The sequence below is a fragment of the Eriocheir sinensis genome, chromosome 11 (genome assembly GCF_024679095.1).
Source record: "Eriocheir sinensis breed Jianghai 21 chromosome 11, ASM2467909v1, whole genome shotgun sequence".
NCBI classification, from domain to species: Eukaryota; Metazoa; Arthropoda; class Malacostraca; order Decapoda; family Varunidae; genus Eriocheir; species Eriocheir sinensis.
In genome coordinates, this window is record NC_066519.1 from 12170960 (window position 1) to 12190241 (window position 19282).

The following is a 19282-nucleotide window of genomic DNA, read 5'->3' on the forward strand; positions in this document are numbered from 1 at the left end:
AGCTATAGCGTATGCCCTTTACTTTATCTACCTATATTTCAGTTACTGAGAAAAAGACAAATGAACTCTTTTTTTCCTATTTCTTTATTATTTTTTTATCTATATTTTATTTCTTTGTATATTTCTGTTTTTACTTTATTTATTTATTTTTTATGCTATGTCATTTATTAATTTATTTACTTTACTTTTATGTGCCTTTTTATTCCTTTTTTTTATAGTTTTAGTGTGTTGCCCCTTATTGTGTTGTAGCTAATTTTGGTGTGTGTGTTTTCATTTAAAATACTCGTTATGGAGCTATACAAGATTGTCCGTACTTAGTTTATTTATCGTGCATTAAACCCTTTATTATTACATTCCAGACCATCAGCGGCCAGGCTCCCTCAACGTAGGCTTCGGGTGGCAACGGTCTGGTTATGTGTCTTGGGAATCGATCTTACTCGCCCTCACCCTCAGGAAGGACAACATTGCATATGACGACACCTGGAGGACACCGAGCAAGAGGAAAGGAGAGGATGCTGGAAGGAAGGTCAGCACACACACACACACACACACACACACACACACACACACACACACACACACACACACACACACACACACAAAACACACGCATTTTATTTATTTTAAGTGGTTGCCGTGAAGATGTGGATAAATATATGTTTGCCTAGGACTGGGGGTGACCACTTTTACATATCATTTCTATTTGCAAGAGATATTGGACCGTATTACTAAACATTTCGTCGCCCAAGTTCACATATTTGCCAAGGATTTTGTAGGATTTGTGGGCATATCCAGGAGTACTTTTATGACCGTGGTGGTAGTTTGACCCTTCCTCTGTACCATGAACCTAAAGAAACACTCATTAGAACCCGACTGATCCCCTTTTTGACCTTTAAAAATAGCTGATGTGAAAAACGAAAGTGTCATAATACTGATCATTATTAAGTCACTACTGAAACAGACCAGTGTACCCTATAAAGAGAAGTTGAGGGAGTAAATAATAAGATCCGATTTCATAGTCCAACACGGTGGCCTTGTAATCGCCCGAAGCAAGCTCTTCAATCTCACACACTCATCATGATTCTTAAGTTTTCGCTGCAAGACCAGATACACAAGATGATTTCCTGTATATTTCCTTATCAAAACACTTCACCAGGAATTATCGAGGTCTTTGGTATTGGTTTGGAGGCTTACCAACGCATCACGGCGAACTGTGGAAGCGGCCCTAATTAGGTTGATATTATAAGACACTTTCGCTTCTCACGTCAGCCATTTATAAAGGTCAAAGATGGGGTCAGTCGGGTTTTAATGAGTGTTTCTTCATGTTCGTGGTACAGAGGAAGGTTCACACTACCACCAGGGTCATAAAACTACTCCTGGAAATGCCCACAACTCCTACGAAGCCTTGTCAAATATGTGTTTTTGGACGACGAAATGTCTTATAATACGACCTTTAAAAAGTGTCGAGTACAAGGGTTACGTGTGTGTGAGCCGCGGAGTAATGTAAACGCGGCTGGCTGGCTCCGTAGAGTTTACCGCGGCACGCCCTTGGTAACGCCCTGCTCGTAACACACTCCTTATCCTGTAGCCATTGGTGAATAGGAACAGTCTGGTGGAAATATTGCTGAAAAACCCTCTGCTGATCAGTCTGCTGGTGCTAAATGTGGCAGGGGACTTGCTAAGACTTTGATAATGAAATAATAAATAAGTGTCAATGGTAACTGTTTGTATTGTAAGAGGTGTGTCTACTAAGGCATATGATATAGCCTAGAGACATATAGGGCGGTATTTCTAAACATTTCGGGGTCCAAGTACACATATTTGACAAGGCTTTCGTAGGAGTTAAGTGCATTTCTAGGGGTAGTTTTATGACCCTGGTGATAGTTTGACCCTTCTTCTGTGCCGTGAACCTTAGAAACACATATTTGACAAGGCTTTCGTAGGAATTATATGCATTTCTATGGGTAATTTTATGAGTAGTGTGACCCTTCTGTGCCGTGAACCTTAGAAACACATATTAGGGACCATATAGACAGACATAGTTTAATTCACGACTCACAGCATGGGTTTACTAAAGGAAAGTCGTGCCTCACTAATCTCATATCCTTTTACAATAGAGTATACGAGGCAGCTGACAATGATGAGAGCTATGATGTGGTTTATCTTGATTTTAGTAAGGCCTTCGATAAGGTACCTCACCAGAGACTGTTAAATAAAGTCAGGGCTCATGGGATAAGAGGGAAGGTATTTGATTGGATTAAGGCGTGGATTAGCGACAGGAAACAGAGGGTTACCATTAACGGTAAAAAAATCCGAATGGGGTAATGTTACCAGTGGGGTTCCTCAAGGTTCAGTTTTAGGCCCGCTTCTATTCATTATCTACATCAGTGACATAGACAATGGGATAACTAGTGACATAGGTAAATTTGCAGATGACACCAAAATAGGACGCACTATTAGGACAGGGGAGGATGCTAGAGCACTGCAGGAGGATCTCAACAAACTGTCAGCTTGGTCAGAGAAATGGCAGATGAATTTTAACATCACCAAGTGTAGCGTACTTAGTGTAGGAACACGCAACCCATTACACGGGTATAGTTTAGACTCCACGGCGATAGGCAGGTCTGAGTGTGAAAGGGATTTGGGAGTGTTAGTGAACTCTGACCTAAAACTAAGGAAGCAATGTATTAGTGCGAGGAATAGGGCTAACAGGGTATTAGGCTTTATTAACAGGACGGTAACCAACAGGAGTGCAGAGGTCATCCTCAGACTCTATTTAGCGTTAGTTAGGCCACACTTAGATTATGCTGTCCAGTTTTGGTGCCCACACTACAGAATGGACATCAACTTGCTAGAATCAGTTCAGAGGAGGATGACCAAGATGATTCAGGGGCTGAGGAACCTCCCATATCAAAATAGGCTGAAACATCTAAACTTACATTCACTAGAGAGACGAAGAGTGCGGGGAGATCTGATAGAAGTATTCAAATGGGTCAAGGGTTACAACAAAGGCGATATAAGTAAAGTACTGAGAATTAGCCAGCAGGATAGAACTCGCAGTAATGGATTTAAATTAGAAAAGTATAGATTTAGGAGAGATATAGGCAAGCATTGGTTTAGTAATAGGGTGGTGGGGGAATGGAATAGACTCAGCAATCACATAGTGCGGAGACGATAGCTTGTTTTAAGAGAAGACTGGATAGCTACATGGACGAGGACGACAGGTGGCAGTGAGGTGTGGGTGCAGTAAGGTGACGGGGTACTGGATGCGTGCCTAGTACTGCCGGTATAACGAGGATCAAGCCTCTACCAGTTACCCCTGTAACTACACCTCACCCATCGTGAGTAGTGGGAGGGATTCTGGAGCTGCCCTGTGTAGGCCACCTGGCTTCTTGCAGTTTCCCTATGTTCTTCTTATGTTCTTCTTATGTTCTTATGTTCTTATTTGACAAGGCTTTCGTTGGAGTTATGTGCATTTCTAGGGGTAATTTTATGAGTAGTGTGACCCTTCTACTGTGCCATGAACTTAAGAAACTCATATTGATTGATTGATTGATAGTTTATTGTTGCAGGCAAACAACAAGGGTGCCATGGACTTAAGACTCATATTTGACAAGGCTTTCGTTGGAGTTATATGCATTTCTAGGGGTAGTTTTAGAAAGTCAAAAGACTCAGACCGATAAAGACCACAGACCCAGAAAAAACTCCTCCATTGGGGTATATCCCCAACGAAATACCAAAAAAAAAAAAAAAAAAAAAAAACTACATGAGGGAGTGCCGTTATAAAGGCAAGACCCGACCAACCTTTGCTCCCGACCGACAACTCAACGTCCCATCGCAGGGGTGGGTACGCCATTCCCCGGACATCATTAATATTTTACTCGTTTTCCACAGTTTGTCCGCGTCCCACTGCACTGAGGTGAATATATTTGTAGCATAAGAGTATTATTTAACTTTTCATATAAATACATTGTGTGTAACGCCTGTAGGAGGGACGAAAAGGGGGAAAATGTGGAGGGTCCTGAAGCTGCTGATCATCGCGGGTGTTTTATGGGGCTGTGGAGGCTGCGGGCCCACAGCCTCTACAGCCCCGTCAGTGGTGGTTGTTATCAGGAGTCGTTGATTGTGTTGGCCGTCCTGTCACCTGGGCGGGAGTTAGATCCTGTCGAGTTGCCCCGACTTATGCAGGAAGGTTTGCGTGCACTTGAGGTTGAGGGCGTGGAAGGCAGTGTATGCTGCTGATCATGGAAAAAAAAAATAATAATAATGATAATAATAATAAATATGACACGTTTAGTTTAGGGAATTATCCGTTTAGTCTAGGGAGTTTTTATCCCCCCCTAAAAAAATACGCGAATGCGACGGATTTCGTGTCCCCCACCCGAAACCAATAGAATTTTACTTTTTTTCACGGTTTTCCTTCGTCACACAGCACTGAGGTGAATACATTAGTAGGATAAGAGCATTGGTTGTATTTTCATGTATATAAGTAGTGTGTAAAGCTTGCAGGAGGGACGCAAAGGGAGAAAATATAGTGCTGTCCAACTTCCTAATGCAAGAGATAGGAACTTCGATAATCCCTCACTACTCCCTACTCACTCAGGCCTATAATATTTTCTCTCAGTTTTCCTTCGTCACACAGCACTGAGGTGAATATATTAGTAGTATAAGAGTATAGGCTGTATTTTCATGTCTATAAGTAATGTTTAAAGCCCTTAGGAGGGACGAAAAGGGAGAAAATATAGTGCTGTCCAACTTCCTAATGCAAGAGATAGGAACTTTGCTAATCCTTCACCTCTCAATACTCACTCAGTTGTATAATTTCAGTGCTGTCCAACTTCCTAATGCAAGAGATAGGAATTTCAATAATCCCTCATTTGATAGCATTCACTCAGTCCCATAATTTCAGTGCTGTCCAACTTTCTAATGCAAGAGATAGGAGCTTTGATAATCCCTCACTCCTCAATACCCACTCAGTTGTATAATTTCAGTGCTGTCCAACTTTCTAATGCAAGAGATAGGAGCATTGCTAATCTCTCACCCCCCATCACTCGCTCAGTCCTATAATTTCAGTGGTGTCCAACTTCCTAATGCAAGAGATAGGAGCTTTGATAAGCCCTCACTTTTCAATACTTATTTTTTACTATTATTTCAGGTTCAGAATTGGCTGGGCTGTTAAAATGCCTTACAATGAACTGCCTACTATCAACACATTATCACACACACACACATACACACACACACACACACATATGATGAGATCTTCATATTGAGGCAGTGAAGAGCAACCTAACCTCATCATCTTGTGAAGGAAAACTGCTTAGAAGAAGAAGATGCTGTACAAAGTGAGTCTAGGCAACTTGTTTTTTTATCATCTCTGTGCTCTCCTTGACACTTGAATACTTATTATCTAGAGAAACTGCAATAGAAAGCAATCTAACATATGCATTATTTCCTGTCTTTTCCCTAATAATAATAATAATAGTTTTTTCGCCCAGCGGCATATATAAAAAACAGGACAAGTAAACAGACAAGTACTCACACTAATATGCCCCCTGTTATGCTCTCTTATGCCCCTAATATGCCCCTTAATATGCCCTCAAAACTCCCTCTGGTCTACCTTATTCACTTTTTACTGTCCTTCCCCTAATGTGCTGCTAATATACCCACTAATATGCCCTTTCATGCCCCGTAATATGCCATCAAAACCCACTCTGGTCTAACCTATTCGCTCTTTCCTATCTTTCCCATAATGTGCCTTTAATATACCCACTAATATGCCCTTTTATGCCCCTCTAATATGCCCTCCTTTCCTATCTTTCCCATAATGTGCCTTTAATATACCCACTAATATGCCCTTTTATGCCCCTCTAATATGCCCCTAATATGCCCTCAAACCCCTCTCTGGTCTAAGCTATTTACTCTTTTCTATCTTTCCCTTATGTGCTCCTAATATGCCCTCTTGTGCCCCCTAATATGTCCCCTAATGCCCCCTCTTTTTTTTTTTTTTTTTTTTTTTTTTTTTTCTTTCATTATCTGTTCTTCTCCACCCTTCTATATTTACTCACTATCCTTCCTATTTGTCCTGTAGTATGCCCCTTACTATGCCCTCTAATACCCTTTACTATACCCTCTAATGCCCCCTTACTATACCCTCTAATGCCCCCTAACTATGCCCTCTAATGGCCCTTTACTATGCCCTCTAATACCTCCTTTCTATGACTTCTAATACCCCTTACTATGCTCTCTAATGCCCCCTTACTATGCTCTCTAATGCCCCCTTACTATGCCCTCTAATACCTCCTTTCTATGACTTCTAATACCCCTTACTATGCCCTCTAATGCCCCCTTACTATGCCCTCGAATACCTCCTTTCTATGACTTCTAATTCCCCTTACTATGCCCTCTTATATTCCCCCTACGGTCTCCCCTTCCAGTCAGTCTCCCGGCAGTCTCCCTTGGCCAGTCTGCGTCGTGAGGTCAGGCTGAGGCGCCACAGACAGTCACTGCTGCTCTATGTCCATCTGCCTGACCCCAGCGACCCCTTGACCAAGTACAGCGACTGCCACTTTGAGGAGCTCTTCAGGTGGGGGAGAGAGAGGTGGTGTTGTGTGTGTGTGTGGAAGGAGAGGAGGTCTTACAGTCACCCCTCAAATAGTACGGTTTCCAATAGTTCAGTTTCGGTTTTATGTGGATTTTCAGAGATTTTTTTAGGATTTTTAGATTTCCCGACGAGCAGGAAATTTAAAAATCCTAAAAGGATCTTCTATGACAATCCATATAAAGGCGAAACCAAACTATTGGAAACCGTACTATTTGAGGGAAGACTGTGTTGCTTGGTTTTCATTGTTTTCTTTGTAACATCACCTCAACAGAATGTATATACTGTGCTTATTTCACTGCCTTTACCACTTTTTCTTTACTTTTAAGTTTTTTCTGCCTTCATATTATGGTTAAGGGACATGTATTTCGTCCTTTAAGTATAATATGGAGGCGTAATATTGTATTTTGGAGGCGCGTAGTGATTCTCAATAAATACCCTTTTTTCTATCACCTCAAAAGAAAGTACATTATATTTATTGTTTGTTTTTATTATTTTCTTTGTTACATCACTTCAGTTGTGAAATACACCGGGTATTCGATATATGCGAGTTTGAAATATGCGAATTTGCTCATATGCGACTAACCTAAATGTGCCAAGTATTCGTTTTATGCGAGAAAAATTCACTATTATGCGAGTAGCGGCGCTGGTGCAACTGTTTGGTGAGGTATGGTGGCCGACTCGCACTAGAGGGCGGTGGGTGCAAATGTTTTCCTGCCCTTTCCTCGCCTATAATTAACCTTTTCCTCCCTTTGATCCTAAAGTTAATCCTCAGGTAGCTAATTATCAGCTTAAATCGTAGGCTTTGGGTGTGTCTCCCCGGAAGCAATCAGTGTGCTTTATTGTTGCTTTAGTGCTTTATTATTGTGAAACGGTGCTGGAATTATTGCTTTATTATTGTGAAACGGTGCCGGAATTGTTGCTTTATTATTGTGAAACGGTGCCGGAATTATTGCTTTATTATTGTGAAACGGTGCTGGAATTAGTGCTTTATTATTGTGAAACGGTGCTGGAATTAGTGCTTTATTATTGTGAAACGGTGCTGGAATTATTGCTTTATTATTGTGAAACGGTGCTGGAATTATTGCTTTATTATTGTGAAACGGTGCTGGAATTATTGCTTTATTATTGTGAAACGGTGCCGGAATTATTGCTTTATTATTGTGAAACGGTGCCGGAATTATTGCTTTATTATTGTGAAACGGTGCTGGAATTATTGCTTTATTATTGTGAAACGGTGCTGGAATTAGTGCTTTATTATTGTGAAACGGTGCTGGAATTAGTGCTTTATTATTGTGAAACGGTGCTGGAATTATTGCTTTATTATTGTGAAACGGTGCTGGAATTAGTGCTTTATTATTGTGAAACGGTGCCGGAATTATTGCTTTATTATTGTGAAACGGTGCTGGAATTAGTGCTTTATTATTGTGAAACGGTGCTGGAATTAGTGCTTTATTATTGTGAAACGGTGCTGGAATTAGTGCTTTATTATTGTGAAACGGTGCTGGAATTAGTGCTTTGTTATTGTGAAACGGTGCCAGAATTAGTGCTTTATTATTGTGAAACGGTGCCAGAATTAGTGCTTTATTATTGTGAAACGGTGCCAGAATTAGTGCTTTATTATTGTGAAACGGTGCCAGAATTAGTGCTTTATTATTGTGAAACGGTGCCGGAATTATTGCTTTATTATTGTGAAACGGTGCCGGAATAAATAGTTAGAGGGTTCGAAGACGGGTCGTGGAACATAACCCCCTATAATTAATGGGATGATAGGTTCGATATATGCGAATTCACATTATGCGAGCTTTTTGCAGAACATAACCCTTGCATATAACGAATACCTGGTATATAGGAGAAGTAGAACTCTTTAATATCCCATTTTATTATTATTCTCTGTTATGTTCTTCAGTATACATTATGGGTCATTTATTTTAATTTCACCTTTTCATTTGTCCTTTTCTTTCTTCATCACACTCCATTTGCTTTTTTCCTCTTATTTTTTTCATCACCATATGTCTTATTTTCTTTGCTGCACTGCCTTATTTATCTTTTATTTTGTCACACCTTTCCATTGATGAAATATACAGCAGAAGCAGAACACATTTTCATTCCTTCCCTTCATCTGTCCTCCTCACCCACCCTCCTCACCCACCCTTCTCACCCACCTTCCTCATCCACCCTCCTCACCCATCCTTGACCCTCAGGCTGACCAAGGCATCATTCCGGGAGCTGCTCACCATCATCCAGGGTGACCTAGACCGCTGGGACAACCGTGGCCGCCCTCTACCGCCACCCTACCAGCTGCTCCTCGCACTGCACTTCTACGCTACCGGCTCACTGCAGGTCAGGTTATGAGGGAGTCAATTCTTGCAGAGAGACTTGGGATTCTGGAGGGTTAAGTTTACTGTAGGCTGTGGAAATCTGCTTTTTAATGGCGTCTCCTTTTTTTATCTTTCCTTGTTAGTTAAATATATATAATAACACCCACAACGTTTCTCCCCACCACCCAGAAGGAGATCGGGGAGCGTCACGGGCTGGCAGTGAGTCAGCCAACTGTCTGCCGCACCATCCAGCGAGTGTCCGAGGCTCTGGCACGACGCTACGAGGAGTTTGTGGTGTTCCCGTCCATCAGTGAAGCCCCGGACATACATGCAAGGTAGGCTGTGGCTTTGTGTTGGAGGAGAATGTGTAATTAACCACCATGGCCTGATGACATGTTGGACTCGTAATTGCCAGCAGATACCTTCCCGACATGAGGAAGTGCTCTTTATCGTCGATCTATGGGTACTGCCAAGACCTTGTGTGTGTGTGTGTGTGTGTGTAGGTAGAAAGTTCTTACATGACCTGACAAAATCCCAAACAGTTACTATACTTCTTAAATCATATATGCTTCCTTACTAATGAGACTTTCTATACAACAAAGTGAAGTCATTCTTTGTTAATTTATACCATAAGGTGCTGGCTATCAACTGTTTGAAGATACCCTGAACTTAACCTAACAAAACCCCAAACTGTTACTTTAGGTCTTAGCTCAGAAAATTCATATGTGCTTCCTTACTAATGAGACTTTCTTTACAACAAAGTGAGGTCATTCTTTGTTGATTTATACCATAAGGGACTGGCTATCTTGTGTTTGAAGATACCCTAAACCTTAACCTAACAAAACCCCAAACAGTCTTATACTATAGGTCTTGACTCAGAAAATTCATATATGCTTCCTTACTAACGAGACTTTCTATACAACAAAGTGAGGTCATTCTTTGTTGATTTATACCATAAGGGACTGTGCTATCTTGTGTTTGAAGATACCCTGAATTTAACTCTCCTGAACCTACTTTCCTCTTTACCTCTCCCCTCCTCCCTTCCCTTCTCTCCTTGCCCTCTTTCCCTCCCTCCCTCCCTGCACCTTTCCTCTTCCCTCCTCCTGTATACCTCAGACAACTAAAACTAGAAAAATTAAACTAGAAAAACAAATGAAAAAATAAAAACCCTATTTCCACCGTGTCCTCCTCAGATTCTACGCGACATCACACTTCCCAAACATCATTGGGGCCATCGCCTGCACCCACATAAGGATCTCCAACCCGGGGGGGGCCATGGCGGAGCAGTGCCGTAATACTCAAGGTTGGCACTCCCTTAAATGCCAAGTGGTGGTGGGGCCAGACCTGCGCATCCTGACAGCAACCACTCGTTTTGGCGGCAGTGTCCCGAGCCACCTTATCTACGAGAGGTCAGGGCTGCGTCGGGTGCTTGAGCAGGGGGAGTACGGGCACCTGGTGGGGGGCAGGGGGTACCAGTGCACGCGGTACCTCCTCACACCCATCCCCAGCCCCTCCACGCAGGGCGAGAGAAGGTACAACCACGCCCATGCTGCCATATGCCATAGGGTGCAGTCTGCCATTGGGTTAGTCCAGCGACGGTTCCAATGCATGGCGAGGGAGCTCCGTTCGAACCCCAAGACGTCCTGCGCTGTCATCCTGTCCTGCTTTGCCCTCCACAACTTCCTCCTGCAGCGTCAAGGCCCAGGGGAGGTCTCCGAGGGTCCATGTGCCCCCGATGACGGCCCACAGGAAAGGTTCGCCGGGGAAAGTGAGAGTGATGCTGAAGGGGAGTCCTACAGGTGCCACGTCCTGCACGAGTGGTTCAGCGACGAGGCGGAGGACCAGGAGACTCACCTTGGCCCTTCAGAGGTGAGGACACAAGGCTGAGTGTGTTTAACCCATCCGCTGCGATTGGCACGGATTTGGCCGTCACTGGTAGCCTGGTAACATATGTTCCCAGGTCTTTCTCTGCCTCTGTGGTGGATAGTGGAGTGTTTCCCATGTGGTATTAGTATGCTAGATATCCCTTCACTGGTAGCCTGGTAACATATAGTCCCCAGTCTTTCTCTGCCTCCGTGGTGGATAGTGGAGTGTTTCCCATGTGGTATTGGTATGCTGGATATCCCCTCCCAAGGTGCAGGACTTTACATTTTCTTCAGTGAATTGTAGCAGCCACTTTTTGTTCCTTTCCTGTAACTTGGTGAGGTCTTCTTATAGGAAATCTGCAGTCAAGGGTTCAACAATAGCATTTTCCCAGTACTTACTCCTTATGGGTTTGCCCTGTGTTCTGAGGCCCTCCTTTGATGATTACACACTTCCCATTCCCTTAAGAGGTGAGAGTGCAAGGCTTGAGTGTGTTTAAGAATAGCGTGTTCCCAATACTCACTCTGTTCTTAGAGTCTTAGAGCCTCAAATGTGGAGAATAGTAATGTTTCCCCTCCATAGATGATTACATACTTCCCATGCCCTGAGTGTCTTGACCCTTCAGAGGTGAGGACACAAGACCGAGTGCATTTAAAAGTAGACTCTCTTTTGGCTACTCTTTACTTTTGTCTATTATGGAGGCAGTGAGTAGCGGGCTTTTTTTTCCCACTTTGTTGCCCTTGAACTGTCTCCTTTGTTGTAAAAAAAAATACCCCCCTTGAGCCTGATGCAAAATAGTTGATAGAGTAGCCAAAAAAATGTCAGAATGAGAGGGAAAAGTGTCTGACTCATTATATATTCCCTTGACTCACCACAATCTATATTTTCCAGAGTGTTGTGTCACCCAACCTGCCCTGATGTCTGCTTCATAGACCTCCTTGAAGATTGAGACTCTGGCACTCCTCTCCCCTGCACGCCTTGGCCCTCTCTCCCTCCTCCCTCCCTCACAGGTACCGGTTCACTCCCAGCATGTTGTATAAGCGTAACACTTTGACATCCACAAGATCTGCTTTGCTGGTCTTAGTACACAGATTATTTTGTCCTTTTCTTTCATCAGTTTGCAATACAATTTCATTTTCTTTTAGATCTGAGTTTTTTATTTTATTTATTTTTTTCCATAGAGGAAGTATACCAGATTGTTAGTTCATATGTATTTGTTTTACTTGTGTTTGTTGTAAAATAAGTTCTCTGTTCATGTTTATATCAGGTAACTTCTGTTGTAAGACCTCCAAAGTATTTCTTAGATCAGCAATCTGTTTAATCTAACATTTTGAAATACTGACAACTTACTTAACCCGTCCGCTGCGATTGGCACGGATTTGGTCTTCACTAGTACCCTGGTAACATATACTCCCAGGTCTTTCTCTGCCTCTGTGGTGGATAATGGAGTGTTCCCCATGTGGTACTGATGTGCTGGATATCCCCTCCCAAGGTGCAGGACTTTACATTTTCTTCACTGAATTATAGCAGCCCCTTCTTGTTCCATTCCTGTAGCTTGATGAGGTGGTCTTGTAGGAAATCCAGTCAAGGGGTTAATCTAATCAAGTTAGCCCAGCCAGGGATGGAATTCTCTCGCCACGCCCAGCGCCTCGGAGGTTCAGAGTGGGAGGCTCGCTCTGCCTCACCCAGTCCACTCATAGGAGGCACTCATGTCTTTATTCTGGCACAGGCCATAATTAGACAGTTGTCTATGTATGGCCTGTGTGTCATGAAAGCCTGTGGTGGGGTAGATTAAAGACGTGGCTGCCCCCTACAGGTGCAGGCAGGGTGGGAGGCAGGCCGAGCCCCTCACTCTCAACCTCTGAGTGGTGGCGGCAACACAGGAGTGGTTTGATCCCCAGCCGACACTTTACATTTCCTTAATACTTTGATGTAGTCAATAACTTTTAGCATTAATATACACTTGTCTGGTGGTACACAGGAAGCAGACTTTGCTGCATAATAATGCTGCAAAATGCTATATAAAATGGCTTTTAAAGTAGTGAGTATGTTAGACTTTTCGTAATGGTATTTCCAGGTGTTTTTGCTACATTTTAATAATATTGAAAGAATATACTTATGACAGTATTATTTAATAGTGAAATTTCAGTTTTACTATTACTATATGATACTTTGTCATAAAATAATTCTTTCAGTACTAAAAATCAGCAAAAAATACTATGAAATACTCTATTCTTACCTTGAAAGCCATTTGTATAGCATTATTATGGAGCAAAAAAACTGTACCAAGTCATAATTACCTTGAAGACTTCCCGGAGACAAACAGGAAGCTTTTGGCGTTAACTTAAAGTCAAGGAGTGTCCGGTTAAGATAACATTTTATTAACAAACATTACAAGCTTTCAGGAACCATAACAGCAGCATCTCACGGAGCCTGGAGAGTTAACGTAATAGAAGTTGGGGTCCTGTAACTCAAAAATAGCCATCTATGTGTGTCCAGGCACTCTTGATGACTGCCAGTGAAGTGAGGACGGGTCTTGTATTGGTGCCACTTCTTCCAGGGGTGTGTGTGGGTGTGATGTCTGTGGCAGCTCTCCAACATGCTGCCGGGATAGTGAGACTGACACCTTGCAGACAGCACTGGGAGGCCAAGGTGTCCATCACATGCTGTTGGGAGAAAAGGCATCGTCATTAACTTGCAAGAAAGTTCCACGGACTCAAGACGGAAGTTACTGAGGAAACACGTCTTGTATTGGTGGCTCCCTTGGTATGCCATGCTCCGTTCACTTCAACCAGATTCCCAGCTCCCAGCTGAGAAAGTAAGGATGCTGCTGTTGGTGGGCTCTGAACATATGTGACTGTTGGGCTGCAAGACTTAACCCCTTGACTGCGGATTTCCTACAAGAAGACCTCACCAAGCTACAGGAATGGAGCAAAAAGTGGCTGCTACAATTCAATGAAGAAAAATCTAAAGTCCTGTGCTTGGGAGGGGATATCCAGCATACCAGTACCACATGGGAAACACTCCACTATCCACCACAGAGGTGGAGAATGACCTAGGAGTATGTGTTACCAGGCTACCAGACAAATCAGCAGCTTCCTTACTGACTCAGCAAGGGAGCCAGTTGAGGTGAATGGACTATATAGTTCTTAGGGCTGACCATTTGTAACACTGTTTGGAAATGTGTGTGGAAGACTTGGAATAAATTTGAGGGACAGTCTTATGGGTTTACTTTAATCAAAAAGCTTGCTGTTTTTCTCCGGAGCCTTGAAGAGGTAGTTATGACTTAGTACAGTTTTTAAGGCCTGTTTTTGGCCACTTTTTGCTGTTTTTATTGTGGAAAACTTGTAATATTGGCATTAGGACAATTTTTAAGGCCTGTTTTTAGCCACTTTTTTGCTGTTTTTATTGCAGAGGTCTTGTAAAATTGGCATTAGTACAATTTTTACGGCCTGTTCTTAGCTACTTTTTGATATTTTTACTGCAGAACACTTGCAAAATTGTTATGAAATCTGTATCAGTATGAATAAAATGTCTAAAAACTTCCACAAATATAAATCAAACAGGATTAAAAACTGAATTAAACCTTAGCAAAGTAATACAAAGTGATGTATCTTTACTGGATAAAGTATTGTGGAGATGTTTTAAATATGCTGAGCTGATAATTAAGAAATATATTGAAAAGTTATAATAAAACGTTTTACTGGACCTAAACGTTTCCTTAATCACAAAAACAAGAGTAGAAAAATAATATTACTACTGAATCATAAATACTTGAAAGGGGAAAAATATTAAGTAGCCTAACTCATATATTAGACTCAAGGGCCGAGAGTGAGAGAGAAAGACAGACAGATAGAGAGAGTTTAGCTGTGTCTTGAAGTTACCTTGACGAATAGAAGAGCGAGAGTGGAAGAAAACATCCTTACTTCTGAATTATGAATACTTGAAAGGGGAAAAATATTGTCAGTAACTTGCATACTATATATAGACTCAAGGGTAGAGGGAGAGAGTAGCTGTGTCTTGAAGTTACCATGACAAACAGAAGAACGAGAGTAGAAGAAAAACATCATTACTTCTGAATTATAAATACTTGAATGGGGAAAAAATATAAGTATACATGATTCAAGGGCAAAGAGAGAGAGAGTTTAGCAGTACCTTGAATTAAGTTACCTTGACAAACAGAAGAACGAGAATAGAAAAAATATTACTAATTCTGATTTATATAAATAGTAGGCCTATTCAAAGGGGGAAAATATAATTATAGTGAACTGTATATACTTAGAACTGTGGGCGAAAAGTTAAGTAAAAGTAACCTTGACAAACGGAAATTTAGACTGGAAAAGAAGAAAACGAGTAGGATAGAATATTACTTCCTCTCAATCATAAAAGAGACTTAATAAATTCAGAGCCATATAATTAGAGAGTTTATATTGCCCTGCCCAGACCTCACCCTCTCTCTGATAACAAATAAAGACTCAGAAATTACTACTATCATTCCTATTATTATTATTATTATTACTTCCATTTCCACGTGTTTGAAAGGGTGGGACATTCCTCCATTTTTAACTCTCCCTGCTGCAAAACGTCCTTCCTCAATGTATTTACCTTCCTAACTTCACAGACTCGAAGAAAACGTGTCCTATTTCTTTATAAGCCCACAGAGGCGGAACATAAGCTTATAAGACAGATAAATGGGGGAAGAAAACTAAATCCATCTTCATATCTCTCTCCTCCTTGTACCCTGTCACCCAAGATGTAAAATAAGATAGTAAAAACATAGTAAAATATATCAAAAGCCCTTAAAGATGGGAGTAAAAAGCCGCATAACAGCTAAATAAGGAAAAATAAAAAATAATTTATCCGTATCTGTCCCCTCCCAGCAGAAGAAGAACACAAGATATAAAGAAGCCCCGAGAGCCAAACCAAGGAACTGGATGAGTGGAAATTTGATATAATAGGCTTGACTGAGACACACCTGAGAGGCGATGTGCAGACTGAGGGGAGTGATTATGTGATGATTGGGAAGGGGCGAAAGAAACAGGAGACTATGGGAGGAGGCGTATCCTTCCTCCACCGCAAAAATGAGAATCTGAAGGTGGAAGAGCTAACAGTGCAAGCAGTGAAGATGTATTGGGCGTGAGTGTGGAATGCAAGAATAAAAAGGGCAGACTAGAAAGAGTAGTAATGGTTGATGTGTATGACTGTAGAGGGTGAAAGAGCAGCAAGGGAAAACAGGGGAAAGTACAATATCCTTAGAAAAGTTGTGAGAGAGCATGCAGGAGAGAGAGTGATTGTTATGGGTGATATGAATGCACACACAGGTATGTTAGGTGAACGTATAAATCGGAATGGAGAAATGCTAGCTGAGTTTGTAAGTGAAATGGACTTAGAGAACCTGAATGAAACTCTGGCTGAGGGACGTGTGACCGGGAGTGCAAGAAATCACGAGTCTGCGATTGATTATTGTGTCTCGTATGTGGATAGATGAAGAGGGAATGATTGATATTGTGTCTGACCATAATATGTTGACCGTGGAGTGCGGGCTGAATGGTAGAAATGAAATGAAAGAAAAGGACAGGAACAAGAAGAAGTGGAGACTGAGAGGTGTTGGGTGGGAAATTTTTCAGGTAGACTTGAGTGAAAGAAATTGGGAGCCGGGTAGTTTGAATGATGTGGATGCTTTGAATGAAGGGCTCGTAGAGAATGTGAGAGGAGCTGCAGTCCAACATGTAGGGTATGTGAGAACGAATGGTAGAAAGCGTGTAAGGAAACCGTGGTGGAACGATGCTATTAGGACAGCTAGGAAAGAACGAAAGAGACTGAATAGACTGTGTAGTCGAATGAGGAGGAGGCAAGAAAGCGAAGAAGCTGAGGGTGAATACCAGAATGCATGGGAAAGCTATGCGAGACACCAACGACTGACAAAGCGGAAGATCACGAGTGTAAAGGTTCAGTGTGAAAGAAGTGTGATTCAGACCCTGAGAGAGAAAGGGCTTGAGGGAGGTCGTGAGTGGTATAGATTCCTGAGAGGTGAGAGGATGAGTGACAGTGAGAATGTGGAAAGTCTGAAGGTGAATAGTGAAAAAATTACAGATAAGGAGAAAATGAGGGAGTCAATTAAGGAGTTTTGGGAAGAAATAGGAGGAGTAGGGGAAGTATTTGATATTAGAGAAGGTTGTGTGACTATGGAGAGGAAAGATGCAAATGAGCTGAATGAATGGATCAGCAGGGAGGAAGTTGAGAGATGTGTGAAAAGACAGAAGAATGGTAAGGCTGCAGGACCAGATGAGATCCCGTATGAGTTGTATAAAAATGGAGGTGAGACTGTGATTGAGAGGATGACCGAGTTATTCAACCAGGTATGGGAAGAAGAGAGAGTGCCGAGTAAATGGAATGAATGTAGAGTGACTCTGATCCACAAGGGTGGACATAAGAGTAAGCAAGAATTAAGGAACTATAGGCCAATCTCTGGTAAACTCCATAGGAAAAATCTTTAGTGCTGTGTTGAATGAAAGGTTGTGTAAATGGACTGAGAGTGCCAGGATGCTGGGTGAGGAGCAGAACGGGTTCCGAGTGGACAGGCGAGCGGAAGATATGTTTGTTGTAAATGAGCTGATTGAAAGGAAAAAGAGAGAGAGAGAGAAACTGTACTTAGGCTTCCTAGATATAGAGAAAGCTTATGACAGGGTGAATAGAGATGTGTTATGCAGAGTGCTTGAAAAAGTTGGGCTAAGTGATAAGATTGTTAACATAATTAGAAGTATGTATGTAGGTACAAGAGCAAAGTATAAGACTAGGTGATCTAGAGACAGGTTGGGTGAAGAGTGAAAGAGGAGTGAGACAAGGCTGTATATATTATCACCAACCTTGTGTAGTCTTTTCACAGAGGAGAATGAATGCAGGAGTGAAAATTGGAGAGGATAAAGTATGTGTGTTGTTGTATGCGGATGATGTGGTGGTTATGAGTGAGTCTGCTGAAGAACTACAGAGTCTCCTAGATGTGGTAGGGGGTTATGGAAGGGATTTTGGGGTCAGGTTCAGTAGTGAGAAGAGCAAAGTACCTATGATAGTAAATAGGTCAGAGGATGAGAGAGAAACAACTTGGAGTCTGGAAGGGGATGAGTTGGAACTGACGGAAGAATACAAGTATCTAGGGGTGTGTATGGAGGTAAATGGATGCGGCAGGGCCAAGAATGTAAAGATAAGTATGACAAACCAGTGGGTAGGCCGTTTAGGGAGTGCAGCGAGGATGAGAGCGAGCAAGTATGATATCATCCGTGAGGTTTGGAAGAGTGTGGCTGCCCCGAGCATTATGTATGGAATGGATGTGATGACCTGGAACGACAGTGAGATTGAAAAATTGGAAGTGGGGCAGAATAGGGTGGCAAGAATGGCACTGAATGCACCAAGGTTTGCAGCAGTAGAGGCTCTTAGGGGGGACATGGGATGGAGCACGTTTAGGGAAAGACTAGTAAAGGCAACCTTGAGATATAAAGTGAGACTGGAACAAATGGATGATGCAAGATTAGCAAGGAAAGTATACTTGTGGAGTATAAGAGATGGCAAATGGGCGAATAAATGTGGGCGAATGATAGACAGGAATGTTATGCTAAGTAGGTGGTGTACCGACCCTTTGAAGATAGGCAGAATGTGTTTGAATGGAGAGTAACAAACAGAAATGGAGAGGGGTTTGAGTGCGATGTAAGAAAGTGGAAGAATGTGATAGATATGGCAGTTAAAGATGAGGGATTGAGCAAGTGGAAGAATGAGATGGAAAGAAAGGAAACTCTCGACTGGTATAGGGAGAAAGAGGCCCCAAAGTGTGAGGTGTGGTATGAGGGAAGCCTGGGAGGTGATCTTTTCCGTGCTAGAGCGCAGTGTCTGGATGTGAATCCAAGGAACTATAGATGGTCTGAGTCCCGCAGCAAAGTGTGCCAGATGTGTGACAGGGGTGTGGACGAGACTGTGGGGAATGTAAGAAGTATGACAGGGAGAGAACGAAGATGATGCAGGTGTTTCTGAGCGAGATGGGACGTGGAGTAAATGGGAGGACTGGAAGGGAGTGGATGGTGCTGCCGCTGGGGCTCAGTGGAGAGACGAGTGGACGAGTGATTGAGGCAGTGAAAGAGTTCTTGGAGGGTATGTGGCGTGCAAGATGTAGGGAATGATATCTTGCCCCGAGAACATAGACTTTCCGCATGTTTTGTTTTCTTTTCACATCCCTTGTTGTGCTTTCCTTCCTACCATTGTATCTTTTTAATTTCATGGTGCTACCTACACATGTATTAATAGTTGTATAATCACACTCTGTCCTGCCTGGGGGTTGGGATGGCATGTTCCTCCCTTCTCCCTTGTTGTTTACCTGCAACAATAAACTATCAATCAATCAATCAATCAATCACAGGAGCTGCCGATACAAAGGCCTGGCTGGGGAGAAATCCCGAGCCACCTGTGACATCAAGATCAAGATCAAGATCAGTGCCAGAGGATTAAGTGT

At 42.4% G+C, this 19282-nt stretch overlaps 1 protein-coding gene across 2 annotated transcripts; it reads left to right on the forward strand.

Moving 5' to 3' along the window:
• The first annotated feature begins 389 nt into the window (after positions 1 to 389).
• LOC126996836 (putative nuclease HARBI1) lies at positions 390 to 14493 on the forward strand. 2 transcript variants are annotated; one of them, XM_050857709.1, is made up of 8 exons: positions 390 to 526; positions 5156 to 5345; positions 6438 to 6586; positions 8806 to 8944; positions 9112 to 9257; positions 10116 to 10791; positions 11677 to 11795; positions 13346 to 14493. In XM_050857709.1, the coding sequence occupies exons 2-7, from the start codon at positions 5334 to 5336 to the stop codon at positions 11701 to 11703; spliced, it is 1149 nt and encodes a 382-aa protein (XP_050713666.1). In that variant the 5' UTR covers positions 390 to 526; positions 5156 to 5333; the 3' UTR covers positions 11704 to 11795; positions 13346 to 14493. The 2 variants fall into 2 exon arrangements, with proteins under 2 accessions (XP_050713666.1, XP_050713667.1); XM_050857710.1 differs by lacking the exon at positions 390 to 526 and adding an exon at positions 3793 to 3919.
• Positions 14494 to 19282: the final 4789 nt, after the last annotated feature.